Source organism: Gallinula chloropus (genome assembly GCF_964237585.1).
Source record: "Gallinula chloropus genome assembly, chromosome: 12".
NCBI classification, from domain to species: domain Eukaryota; kingdom Metazoa; phylum Chordata; class Aves; order Gruiformes; family Rallidae; genus Gallinula; species Gallinula chloropus.
In genome coordinates, this window is record NC_140097.1 from 20,272,800 (window position 1) to 20,286,873 (window position 14,074).

General features: G+C 38.9%; 1 protein-coding gene across 1 annotated transcript in view; it reads right to left on the reverse strand.

The window, feature by feature from the left end:
• The window catches only part of DOCK3 (dedicator of cytokinesis 3), a gene marked incomplete at its 5' end in the record, with an annotated part of 199,231 nt that overhangs the window by 122,545 nt on the left and 62,612 nt on the right, over window positions 1-14,074 (reverse strand). Inside the window, 2 exons of the mRNA XM_084269630.1 lie at window positions 2,735-2,819; window positions 10,796-10,944. Of these exons, the coding sequence (XP_084125756.1) occupies window positions 2,735-2,819; window positions 10,796-10,944 (234 nt within the window). The remainder of the gene's footprint in view (window positions 1-2,734; window positions 2,820-10,795; window positions 10,945-14,074) is intronic.

A 14,074-nucleotide genomic window follows, 5' to 3' on the forward strand; every position in this document is an offset into this window, starting at 1 on the left:
AAATGCTCGTCATATTAATTAAAATCACATTGTCATTAGGAAAGGGCAATTGGGTTTACTTCAGGAGTAAAGCAATGATATCTGACAAATGCTCTGCATCCTGGAGCCACCAGTAATTAGCTTCATAACAAATAACCTGAAGAAACAGGGTATAAAAGGCTGCAAAGCACAAAGAGAGGAATGTAGTAGTCATACGATTGTCACAAATACACCAAGCAATGTAAAATGAGAGCTAAATAAAGTGCTCAAATTTTAAATTTTAAAGTTTACCAGGAAAAGTAACGCTAAGAATCTGTATTAAATGCCTGAGTTTCTTGTCACAGATAGAAAAGTCTAATATGTTACCTCATCCCTTGTTCTGCTAATAGGAGACTGTTTTCTATGGTACATTTAACATTCTACAATCCTGCAAATATGAGAAAGTAATTTGGCTCTCACAACTACTCCCACAAGATTATTTTACAACATAAAACCTCATTGCTCATTTGAGAGCCCATTACGTATTTTGCCAGGAGTAAGGAGGAATCTCTCTTTGGGTTTATGTTAAACAGAAAAACCAAAACTACACAAAAACCACCTAAACCAATACCCCCTCTTTCAATTTCTGTCAATTTTAAGGTTAAAAAAAGAAGTTTGCAGGTGCTTTGGTTCCTGAAATTGCCTTCTGACTATGAATCAAATGTGATTAGACAGGACTGTCTTCTTGAATCTACAAACTAAAGCAGCAGCGAAGTGCGAACTGACTAATGGTCACGTCCTGACACCAGTACAGATCTGAGCAGCTAACCCTGCTGTGGACACTTTCTTCAGGATTAAGATGGGTGACATAATCAGACTTCTCTGAGAAATATTAGCTGTTAGCTCTTCTACAAGTATTCAGAGTAAAAAACCCGCAGACAGAATCACAAAGAAATAAAGCAGTCCTGTTAGCAACATACCTGGCATTCACCAAGTCATTGCTGATTTACAGATTCACAGAATCACAAGGTTGGAAAAGACCTTTAAGATCATCAAGTCCAACTGTTCCTGTCCTATGCTAAACCATATCCCTAAGTACCTCATCTACCCTCTTTTTAAACACATCCAGGGAAGGTGACTCAGCCCCTCCCTGGGCAGCCTGTTCCAGGCCCCAACAACTCTCTCAGTGAAAATTTTTTTTCTAATATTTAATCTGACTCTGCCCTGACACAGCTTGAGGCCATTTCCCCTTGTCCCATCTCTTGTCCCCTGGCTGAAGAGACCATCACTCACCTCTCTGCATCCTCCTGGCAGGTGAGTGTAGGTGGTGATAAGGTCTCCCCTCAGCCTCCTCTTCTCCAGGCTGAACACCCCCAGCTCCCTCAGCTGCATCTCACAGGATTTGCCCTCCAGCCCCTTCCCCAACCTGGTTGCCCTTCTCTGCACTCGCTCCAGGACCTCAATGTCAAGCAGATCAACACTTCCTCCTAGTTTAGTGTCATCTGCAAACTGACTGAGGGAGCATCCAATCCCTTCATCCAGGTCACTGATAAAGATGTTGAACAGAACTGGACCCAGGACTGAGCCCTGGGGGACGCCACTCGTGACCGGCCTCCAGCTGGATTTGGCTCCATTCACCACCACCCTTTGGGCCCAGCCATCCAGCCAGTTTTTAACCCAGCTGAGGGTCCCTCTGTGCAGGCCAGTGTCAGCCAGTTTCTCAGTCAGAATGCTGTGAGAAACCGTGTCAAAGGCTTTCCTGAAGTCCAGGCAGACACATCCACAGCCTTCCCCTCGTCCATTCAGCGGGTCACCTTGTCACAGGAGGTGATCAGGTCAGTTTGACAGGATCTGCCTTTTGTAAACCCATGTTGACTGGGCCTGATCCCCTGGGCATTGCACACGTGCTGCATGATAGCACCCAAAATAACCCTCTCCATGATCTTGCCTGGGACTGAAGTCAAACTAACAGGCCTGTAGTTCCCCAGATCCTCCCTCTGACCTTTCTTATATATAGGTATAACATCTGATTTAGTTTTGTGCTCTGTTATTACTCTACTGTACTTGAAGGAAAACTGCTGCAGAGCAGCACCAAGCTCTCCTTGATCTATGGCAAATCAGGAGCAGACATTAAAAATTCCTAATACAATTTTCATTTATTTCCATGAAATCCACTGTCATGTGCTGCAAATAAACAAAACCAGCACCAGCATACAGCCTGCTTATAAAACTTGCCTTCGTTTTAGGGGGAAGTACACGTCGCCTATCAGAAAAGCCACCTAGACACAGATCTGTGCAATAGCAGATACCTGATGGCCAAAGAACATTTTAAAGTAGTAAATTAAGTGTTTACTAGGAATAAGTGAAACTGTAACAGTATTTATTGAAAAACACCACACACTGATATTTTCAGCTGTTACCAAACAGTCAAGGATTGCTTTCTATCTTCACAATGCCCTGTGGGGACCACCCAAGAAGCTTTCATTTTGTAGATTAAAAAAATTTTTTTTGTAAATGCAATTATTTCTTTACTTTGTAAATTGAAATTAAAATTAATATAAGCTTGCCATTTCCAAAAGAAGGTTGGTTCATTCCTACTAAACTCAGGGTACTAGAGACACTGACTCCTCTGGCAGTCAGGGTGAAAATTAAAAAGACATTCATTACAAGGCTGTTCTGAACAAGAAAGTATGAAAAAGTAAAGAATAAAATCTTTTCCCTTCTTTGCCTCCCTCCTGACATGAAAACTTAAAGGAATGTCCCACAGATTTCTTACCATTTTATAAAGATCTGAAACACTGATCTGATCTGAATCCACAACCTCAAAGTCCTTCCGAGGAACTAAATCCAGGCCCAAGTGTCTGCAAAAGAGAAGGCAGGCATAGTGGTAAGGTTAATGCACTTGAGTGTTCATTGTTATCTATTAAATGAGCTTACTCAAGGGCAAGGACACATGTAACACTAAACTACCAAAGTATTTTTACAATTGTCAATCATTAAACAGATAATCCTAAATAAAATCAAATGCCAAGATCAAACAAAGCCCACTATGAACTTGTTACTTTTTGTTCACTAGTTTCAGTGAAGCTACAGTAATTACTGCTGGTGATGCTTTTAGTCAGTATGTTGGTGCAGTGTCCAGAACATGTTCATTTCATACACAGAAAAGCAGTAAGCAAATGAAGTTGGTACTCTGGTTTCTGTTGAAGTATTGGAGTAGGCTCCTCCACTACATTGTGTGAAGTTCCATTAGTAACTGTTCAAATGTGTGAATCGATGCTGCACCTTGGGAACCTGCTTTGGAATTCCTGGTGCTCATGCAATTAAACCCTTTAATCTTAATTAATCTTAATTGTATCACTGTATAAACACAGCATGTTTCTTTAATAATAAACAATAGCTGCAATAATAAGAATTTTACTCTGTATTTTTAACACATAAAACCCCCTTTTAATTACTCTGAATGGAAATTAGTATTTTGAATCAAGCCAAATATATACACTGAAAAGTAAATTTTAAAAAAAATATACCAACACAAAGAGGATGACTGGTTAAGAAATTCTGTAGTAAAGGTGCAGTTCAGGTCATGTGAGTAGTAGACAGAATAAGCTATTTTGCATCCAGACATATAAATGGCTATTAACAATTAATTAATACAGGTAAGCCTGCTAATCTAAAAGCTGACTTTTGCTCTGCAGATCTTCAGGTTCTGAGGCCTGAAGAGTTCTCAGCACTACACAAAAAGCTATTCTAAACACACACATTAGGAGTAAATATAAAGAAAGGCATGAATGAACCATTTCCCTGCTTTCATCTTACCTAACTTCCACATTTCATTTACAGATAGTTCTCAAGAACAAGAAAAATCAGAAGAGGTGCCCTTTGCCCTCTGTCTGTCACTAGCGAGAAAAGCAAAGCCAAAGTCAATTTAGTTCTGTAATCAGAGAGGGAAACGTTCTGCACAGACTTGTTCCTGATGGTAAATGAAACATTTCTTTCAAAGAACCTCTCAGGTACTGCAGAGTACCAGAATGGTGCAATAAACAGAAGCCTCCAGGCAATGCAGCGTCTCCTTCCCAGCAATTAATGCCACAGAAAGGAAGAGCCAGAGGTCTGTAGGAAGCCCAGTTACCTCTGCTGACCGCTGTACTTTGAATCATTTCCCATAGGTTTCCCAGCTCCATAATTCTTTTTTGAAACTTTGCTTAATAAGGTTTTCCTTCTTTAATTATACCCCTAAACCATTGCATTTCAAAAACCGAGCTCATCCTGGTCCACTTGCTGGCAAACAACTGTAAGGCAGTGCTGTAATTGCCATTAAAATATTGTACTGACAAACTGGAATTTCCACATTCTTAGTTCTTTGCCAAAACCAATTTTGTTTTCTATGGAAAAAGGAACAATTTTCATTCTTCAATGCAGTTTTCATGCCAAATACCAGCTTCTAAACTCTAAGGTTAAATTGTGAAAGTGATGGTTATACACATTTTACACACTTTGTTTTGATTAAACCTATCAAACACAAGTTCTCCCTGGCCCAAGACCAGTATCTGAAAACTGCAGCTGCAAAGATGAAAATTACTTTATCTATTCAACAAATGAAAAAAAGACTAAAATAAGAGTGCACTGGGTAATCCTTAACTGCAGGTGCTATTTGAACCTACTTTATAGTAGTGAGTCCAGAAATAGGATAGAAAACAAATGGTAACAGGTAAAAATAGTTGACTTCAAAATTGGGGGGTTTTGTTGAAGTGTTGGCGCTTTTTTTAAGTTAATGCCCATCATATTCATTCACACAAGTTTTTCTGACTTTAAACCACCTCCAAAATACCATTTACTTGTGCACACACACCCACCCCCAAGGTATATTCTTAAAGGAGTTTCTCAACATGCAGATATTAACAAATGAGTTTCTAATGACACTATCAAAACCACTTGTAACTGCATTACAGTTCCAATGCAGCTCCAAAGTACTATTGAACTTTTATAGAAAAACCTGCCAAAGCTAATTATAACCTGATACTCTTCTATTCTCAGTTTCAACTCTCTAGAGAGCTGAGGTCAAACAGTGGTTGGACTCATTACTCAATACATGACAAAGGTATTATCATCTACTTAATAATGTTCAACACGACTGCAGTAGCATCCCTGTGAAACTTATCTGATATCCTATTTTTAGTTAAATCCCTTAACAACATGGATTTCCAGCCCAGAAGATTCTCCTCCTCTAATACTATGTTAATCCTGCACAATATTTGCTCCCAGGAAATAAAGGTGTCTTTTGCTTTATTGCTGACACGATGTCACTTATTGTGCAGGTGGAAGTTCAGGTTTATGCATTTAATTTGTATCAATTCTTTTTTGGCCATGAAGGACTGACAACATAATGCTTCAAACGGCAATGAAAGTCAGTGGCCCACTTTCACTCTCTGTTCTCAAACACTGTGGGAATAGAAGAGCACCAGCTGCCAAGCAGTATTTCTCCAAAACACAGCATGCATAAAAATTAGATAATGTGCTGGTTTGTTTATATGACAGTTCCTCCATCCACAACACTTTCTTTTACAAGCAAATTCGTGTGCTTTTTTATTCTGCCTTAACATTGAGTTGCCTTTCAAAAAATATTTCCCAAGTATACCTACAAAATGTCCCCAAGCCTGTCAGCTACCTCTAGACAACATATGGCTAGGATAACTCCAGCTGACATTTCGATATTCCTCTTCTTCCACAAGGAAGTCTTTAGAATTTTCCTCTCTTTGGCAGGGAAAAAAAAGAATCCACCACTCCAAATTTCTAGGTACTTTTCTTTGAAGTAATATGAAGACAAGCTGACAGACAAAAATACTAGCATTTTTAAAATTGAAAGGGATGAGCACAGAAATCTACTTCAGGTTAACTGGGCTTCTAGAGAAAATCAACTTGGTTTCAAAAGTGATTTCAAAGAATTATCTTAATTTCTAATATTGTCATTCATTTATAATACAAACATTACACCACTTAGAACTCATAAAACCACAAGTTGTAACTCTTCCTTGAAGAACCTTGCAGAATTATGTCATTTGACTAAAAAATGTCTTTAAAGATGAAAAAACTTGAAAACCAGATTGGGAGAACTCATCACATCTCTGGAGTGTGCAACACCTCCTCCTCTCCACTCCAACCACGTGCACTTTAGCTTTACTCTTTTTCAGCTTTGGTGGCTGCAAATTAATTTTCCTTGTATTCCTTCTCTCAATACATCAAAGCCTCATTTAATATCGTTCATATTTGTCTTACACAAATAGATTTATCAGGGTGGTGAAGGGAAAGGAAATGATCCTGACAGCAATTCAGACTTTAAAGAAATACCATACAGAAACCCATGGAAAATGAAACATGAAAAACATGTTTGTGAAAATTAGGCTGTGCCAACACAATTCGATACTTTTCTTTCATAGAATTCAGTTATTTTGTATTCAAAGAAGCTACAGGGACTGCAGTCTGTAAAGAGATTATTAAAGCACTGATGTAATGCTACACAGGAAATTATTTCTTAAAATGAAGGTGGATCAGACCAAGGGAAGCAAACTTAGTAAGGAATTGATTACAGGGAACAGCAGCAAATACTTCTGAGCATGGAAGTATCAGGCTACACAGAGGTCATGGTTTTCTGACATCCAAGGGAGTTCCTTACAGTTCTAATTCCTATTCAATTGTTATTACAGGTACAGTTGAGAGAAGAAAAATATTAAGTATTTAGACAGAAATGTCAACTATTCTTTCACCAACCTTTTTGAGGGCATTTCATTGGGGTTGTTTAAATTGTTCACTCCTGCTCTGACTACCTTTGATGCAACAGTGACAACTACTGTAATAAGAATTTCTTTAATCCTCACATTTCCAGACATTACAGCTACATACATACATTTAATGTGTATCTCCAAGTGCACTTTACAAACTTTAAGCTAACTGCTGCAATACTACTGGGAAGTCGTGATTATTCCTTTTAGTTCAAGAAAAATATGACAAGAGGGCATGTTACTCAAAAATAATCTTCTAAGAATGCAAGCACAGAAATTTAGGACTTCGTGGGTTTGAAGACTATGCTTACTTAATCGGATCAGACCACTCCCTCTCCAGTGTTCCACATGTCAGTAGGTACTAACATCCACACTGCCACTGGCTTTCCTACCACAATTTTGAAAAAGCCATGATTTAAAACAGTATTTAATTTGATTTGTATGACAGAGTGGAAGATTTACTTCTAGCATTTTTTTCTCCTGTTTCTTTTGGCTATCTGTGGATCTTTCCATGCAGAATTTATGGCAACTATTTAGAAGATTCCTTTTAATGCAATGATTTTAATAACATTTTATGTGAAAAAGAATAACCTTTGACTACAAAGTAACATAAGTCTATACACTCATCTTTTTTTATGGCTTTTATCTGTCAAAAATCTCCAAGTAATGGTGGCTTCCCCTCCCCTACTCTATTTCTGAGTCTAAACGTAAGAGTATCCATCCCACATTTATCAGGAAGGAAGTCTCTTCCCTCACTATAAACAGGAAAGGGACAGAGCTCAGAAACTGGGATGCTGTCTGTTCAACTCCTGGCCAAAGAATCAGTTCTGATCATCACTGAAGATGACCTCTGAAGGTTAAGTTAAATTACTTTGAAGAAATCTTCAACTGCCTTTTTGGTAAATAAGGTATGGACATACTGCTGCAATTTGTGTCTGCTCCACTGCAAAAAGTTGAGTAGTCACACTTCAAATACAGACTCCTTCACCTGGTTTGGATGCAAAAGGCTAGAAATAACTGGGCTTTTTTAGTAAAAAAAAAGTTTAATTCTGGTTTCCCCTTTGAAGCAGTAGTAAAAACTGAAAAATGTAGCCATTCATCTAAAAAACTTGCAGCATGACTTAAAATGAGATGATGAACAACAGATTTCACCTTAGAAGATGATTTAAAATAAGATGATGAATTGCAGACTTCAGCTTTATGATGTTTGTTTTCTCCTTCACAATTTTTTTCTTGTTATTTACAGACCATTGGATACTTCCAACAGAATTTCAGGTTTCAATAGATCAATATTCTAACAAATTGTTGAATAGTTTTTAAACCCACAAATATTTGTAACACCTAGTGAGATATGCAGGGAAAAAAAAAGACAGTTTATGAGATCTCAGCTGTGCAAAACTACACAGAAGGAGGCTTAAAACTGGAATTCCTAAACCACTAAAATGCTTATCTGAAGGTAGTAAATTCTGCTCTTTTGAGCAACTGGGAAACACAAAAACCTAGACAGCAGGAATACCAGTCACTGTATACATACAGAAACAAAGCTGTGGGAAACTGGAAGAGGTAACAAAGCAACACAAAAAGGATGCAGCCAGGATTATATTTTTGTACCAAAGAGACTGTGTAAGAAACAGAAAATTAAATTGCTACAATAAGTGGAAATGAGTACTGCATTATGAGAATGACTGGCATCAATACAAAAGGTTAGCAGCAATTGGTGCAAAATAAATTATATTCCTACGTTTTTAACAGACCAAACAGCAAAGCAAAGCTTAATATTTAGAACAAGTATACAAAAATCAGCAAAAGAAATTCACTACAGCGGTCCTGAAAACAGTCTAAATCATGACTTCCACAAAAAAATCTGCAAGTTGGTTTCCACCAACTCCTACAAGATCACAAGGGATGACTACCAGACCACTGCACCAGTGTGCTTAAGAGACAATACCAGTTCAAAAAAATGGAAAAAATCCTTCCCAAATAATAAATACAATGCACTAATGATCAAGCTCAGGGTACAAGTAGCTTTACACTAAAGAAACATGTGTTATGTGCAAGATTACTTGTTCCCTGAAAGCTGCTTGGTCATAGAATGTCTCCTATTAGATTGTGCTATCCTGAATAATACAGACCTGCTTAAATTGCATGTATTTAAGGATCTCAGTTAATACTGATGCATGTTAAGAATTAAATTTCTCATTTATTTTATTTGCAAGTCTTAAGTATTGCTGAAGCAGCAATGAATATTGTCATGTTATTTGAGAAAGAGCAGTACTACGTGAATATGTATAGGAAAATATTAGGGCTTTTTAACAGATTAAAACACGGTCATGAGTTTCATGATAAAACTCAGAGAGACAAGATACACACACAGAACTGTCTCTAGAAATTCCAAGGAAAGGAGCCATGTTGCAGAAGGACCTTCAAAACTCCCGGACTCCCAGACAGTTGTAATTAAATACGGCATAATGTACAGATTAATTAAATATATTTACTATAAATATATTTATGTGCCTTTTTATGCAGTTCCTTCATTGATACCTTCTTCTGTTCAAGTATGTAATTCTGATATCATGTACCTTTTTCTCTAGGGAGGTCAGTACCTATCTGTATGTAGTAAGAAAAACAGAACACTTTTTTTTCCCCCAAACAAACATCTTGAGAAGATGAATTAAGTCATTAACATATTTATATTTAACGATTTAACTGATGTCTGCATATTTGTCATGCATGAGATTGACCTTTACAAGTTTAATGTACATTTTATGTATTTTTATGTAATACATAATGAATGTATTTAATGATTTTACATTTTATTTAACAAGTGAGTAGCCACCTCACTGAACAACCTATTCTCTTCACTGCTGCATTGCTGTCTACTCTGCTTATCTTTTTTTTTTTCTTTCCCTACATCATTTCTGCAGCTTCCTATTGCTAATTTTATCCACACACTCCAAGCAAAAACGTCTGGGCATAATGTTCAAAAATGGTCTCTTGGTTCCCATTTACCCTGCTGGGAATGGCAGTGAAAACACCCGTAACTCTGCACTGCAGAACACTGGCTTGATGCAATCTATTAGCCTATGTCCTTCAGAGCTTGCTTTCTAACTGGAGAAAAATGAAATGGAGTATGGGGGCTAGGTAAATCTTCATGAATGTATTCCTGTATGCCTCTCATAGGGAGTCCTGAAGTGGGTGACTAAGGGACAGAATCAAAACAAAGGTGTGTTAGCAAAAAACACTGGGCTTTCTTCCTTATTGGTCAACTTACAGAATCCTTCCCCCATATGTTAATTAGCACTAATTCCACTTCTAGTCAAAAGGCAGTCACCACATGTCTGGGTATTTCTTTTCAAAAGGCTGTATCTACGTCATGTAAAACTTACCTGTCTGATACACTATATTTCAGAACAAAAACAACGCTGGTGATGGGCTAGATTTCGTCTATTGGCAATTTATTACCATTGCAACCTTTATCTGAATCACAGTCATCACTGGCTCTAAAAAAACCCAACCAAAAAAGTCTCAAAAATTCACTGTTGAAAGAGAGCCTAAAGTTCTGAGAAATGTCATCAGCAGCCAAATGCATAGAGGGTGTATTATTATAGAAAAAGTCTAAATATCACAGCCTCAGCTCCAAAGTCATTGTTGACAATGAGATTCTCTAGTTACTGCACCAACCATTAGGATACTTCTTCAATTGACAGATGGGCTTTTTTATCTATGAGCACATACTCCCAGGCCTAGTATTCACTGTACTGATACAAAGTAAGCAAATTGACCCAAGCCTTTTATAAGTGCAGATAGCCTTAGAAAAAGACCTACTAAAAAGTAAACAGCTCATTTTACAGAAATAGAAGAACTATGCAATAAACTCACTGTAAAAAAAAATCATAGTTTGTTTCCAGATAATTAAATGCTCTATTGGTCGACAAATACTACTGGAAGAAAAAAAAGATGCTGGTGTTTTTTTGTTTGGTTTTGGTGGGGTTTTTTTGCAATAAAAGCTATTTAAAAGTAATTAGAACAAACAGTACCCAGCTGGTACCTGTACTTACTCATTGCCCCAGTCCAGCCTCACTGTGAGGTGTCTCTTGACCTCTCGCACCTGATCCTGTGTCAAGTGACCTGACAGCAGCTGTCTACGTAGGTCAATGAGCTCATTCATCACATGGCGCAGTTTGTAGAAAAGATCTACCTTATGTTTCTGTAAAGGCATATTTTAGGGAGGAGAGGGGAAGAGAGTGAGAAAGAAAGAGACAAAGGAACAAGGAAAGAGAAGGTGGGGGGAGAAAGGGAGGAAAGAGGGAAGGAGAGAGAGATTAATAAGTTTGGAAAGAGAAAGTGTGTGAGAAAGAAGAAAGAGAAAGAGAGAGATTAATAAGTTACCAACTTTTCATTTAATTACCCTAGAGGAACATTAATCCAGTTTGTACAAGCTTTAAAATATTTGTATCAAAAAGTACTGTTAACTGATGATATTTAAAGTGATTTTTTTAGTTCTGAAGTTTAGGGTCACTCTGCTAACAGGTCCATTTTCCAATGGAACTTAATGCTATAAATAGGAAGATTCATTATGTGCAGCAGAGATCACTTATTCCAATCATATAATAAAATCGAAGTCTTAGGTTTAAAGTTACAGAGAGGCAGGAAAGTTTTTCTGTCAGCAGCTAACAATGGCTCTGAACAGCCACCACAACAGAAAATCACTTTTAATCCTTTTGATATTCCAATTACTAACATTTAACCAGGTGTTAGGTAAGGGAGTATAAATATTCATTATCTGCACTCCAAAAGGGGCTAAAGCAATTAATAAAAATCCACCTGCAAAACTACTTTGAAGGAGGAAAATCACTGTAGTCAGTAAATACACCCCACCTCACCTCCAACAGCAGAAACAACCCCAAACAACTCACACCACAATCCTTTCCAAAAGAGGTAGGATTCTTCAAATATGAAAATAAAATAACATCCCAAACAATAACCCAAACAAAACAAAGTCAACCCCCTAAAAACCAGAGAGAAGTGCAAACAGTTTTTTCCCCTGCAAGTAGTAACTGTATGGCAGGTCCACACGCTGGCAGCTCTGAGGTTAACAACCAATGCCCCCTATAAGCATCTGCACAAGAAGGAAGGGTGTCAAAACTATTCTCAAAGCTGCTAGATGAGGAATATGTGTGTCAAGTTGGCTCCTGCAACAAATGAGGATCTGAAGGGGGTAGCAGAAGGGGAGAAAATCTCCTACTGCAGCTAAATGCTAGGGTTTTTTAAAAAAAAACCCTAAGTTTCATTCCTACTTTCATCCCAAGCTCACTTGGGAGAAACACTAACTAGATGGAATGAAGATAAGATGTTGCAAGCTAGCCTGGCCTTGATGGCATTTCTGCTTGTAAACAAGTGTTTTATAAAATCCTCCAGATGAAGATATGTGCATTTATCAAGACTAGATCTGATGGCAGAACACCCATAAAGAAAAAACATAACTGTTTTCTATTGCAACATATAATTAAAATGAGTGTTTTTCACTTGCCTTACCAAAAATAGGTAAGATGACATGAAAAGTGAATTTCCATCTACTTGAGCTTGTTTTCCTACAAAACCACTCGGATTTGTATGACTTGGGAAAACAAATTTCAATGTACTCTGTTTGAACAGGAATTTGTCAACTTGTCTGAACCTGATTACACATCAGTTTTGCTGAAGCAGGTTAAGCACATATGGGATCCTCTGCTGTTCTTATCAAACAATTTTGAGATGAAAAGATGCACAATCTTTCAACTACACATTGACATTCGCTCAGGTCCCACCTGAAAAAATGTTATACAGACACCAGATCCAACTGGAAGATAGGGCTGAAGGAATATATCCTAGGAAGATAATTATGCACAGCTGTAAGTAAAATTACTAGTAAAAAACCCTAGATTTGTGTTTAGGCTTTTTCACTACATGTGGCCCCAAAAAACCCATACATAAGCTAAAGACAACAGTAGGCATATGAAAGGATGTGTCTGTCCTCTAGCACACCTTGCTGTTTTATTTCACTGAAACCCAGATACAAATACATCTGTTGTCTTTCTCTGATCTGTTACTTACCAACAAATTTCACTTGAAAACATTTCACCCTCACATGTACATGAGAAAGTGGAATTATGCTGTTAATGCTCTGGTCTTTTGTTTTTTCTTTTAATGGCTCCATATCAACACTAAATAGATCAAAAGCCAGATGTTTTGGTTCTGTGGGTCGACCTTTGCCAGATACCAGGCTGCTCTCTCCCTCCTCCCCTCAATCAGCCAGAGTAGATGAAACGACATGAAAATATTTCTGGGCTATGATAAAGATGAGATCACTTATCAGTTGCCATCCCAGCAGAATAGACCTGACTGGGGAGACGTAATTTATTGCCAATTAAAATATAATTGGGAGGTTAGAAACCTCACAAACCCCCTCCCATCCTCTTCCCAGGCCCAGTCTCATTCCTCCATTCCCACCCTTCATAGAATCACAGACTGGTCTGGGTTGGAAGGGACCCCAAGGATCACAGAGCTCCAACCCCCCTGGCACAGGCAGGGACACCAACCTCCAGGCCTGGAGCTACACAAGGTTGCCCAGGGCCTCATCCAACCTGGCCTTGAACACCCCCAGGGACAGGGCACCCACCCCCTCTCCGGGCAGCCTGTTCCAGCCCCTCACCACTCTCTCTGTAACCCTTCCACCCCCCTGCCACAGGGAAATGGGGTGGTGTGGGTGTCAGTCCATAGCAGCTCCTCTCTACTTCTCCTTTCTCAACTTCTCCCCCTTGCCTGCTCCAGCGTGGGCCCTGCCCTTCAGGATAAACCCTCTGTGCGGTTCTCCTCATGGACTGACTGCTCTCTCACCTCCTCCCACCACTGCTCCGGGTGTTCATGGGGCTGTTTCTCTCTTCTTCCTTCACCCTCACTGCCCGTGCAGCCTCTCTGCTCTCCCTGCAGCAGCCCCAGCTCTGCCCTGCCACAGGTGTCTGGTGGAACTGGCCTCTCCCCACAGAGCCAGTGCCTGACACAGCTGGTCAGGGTTTCAAACCTTGAGCAAACAAACACACCTGCCCTCACTTGAGCATGAAGCTGCTTCATGCTCAGGGCAGTAACACAAACTAAATACTAAAACCAAAATATTAGGAAAAAATTCTTCACTCTGAGGGTGACAGATCACTGTAGATCCCTGGCACAGCTTGCACAGATAGGCAGCGAAGGCCCCAGCCCTGGAGCTAGTCAAGGTCAGGCTTGATGGGGCTGTGAGCAACCTGATCTAGTGAAGATGTCCCTGCTACTTGCAGGGGGTTGGACTAGATGATCTCTAA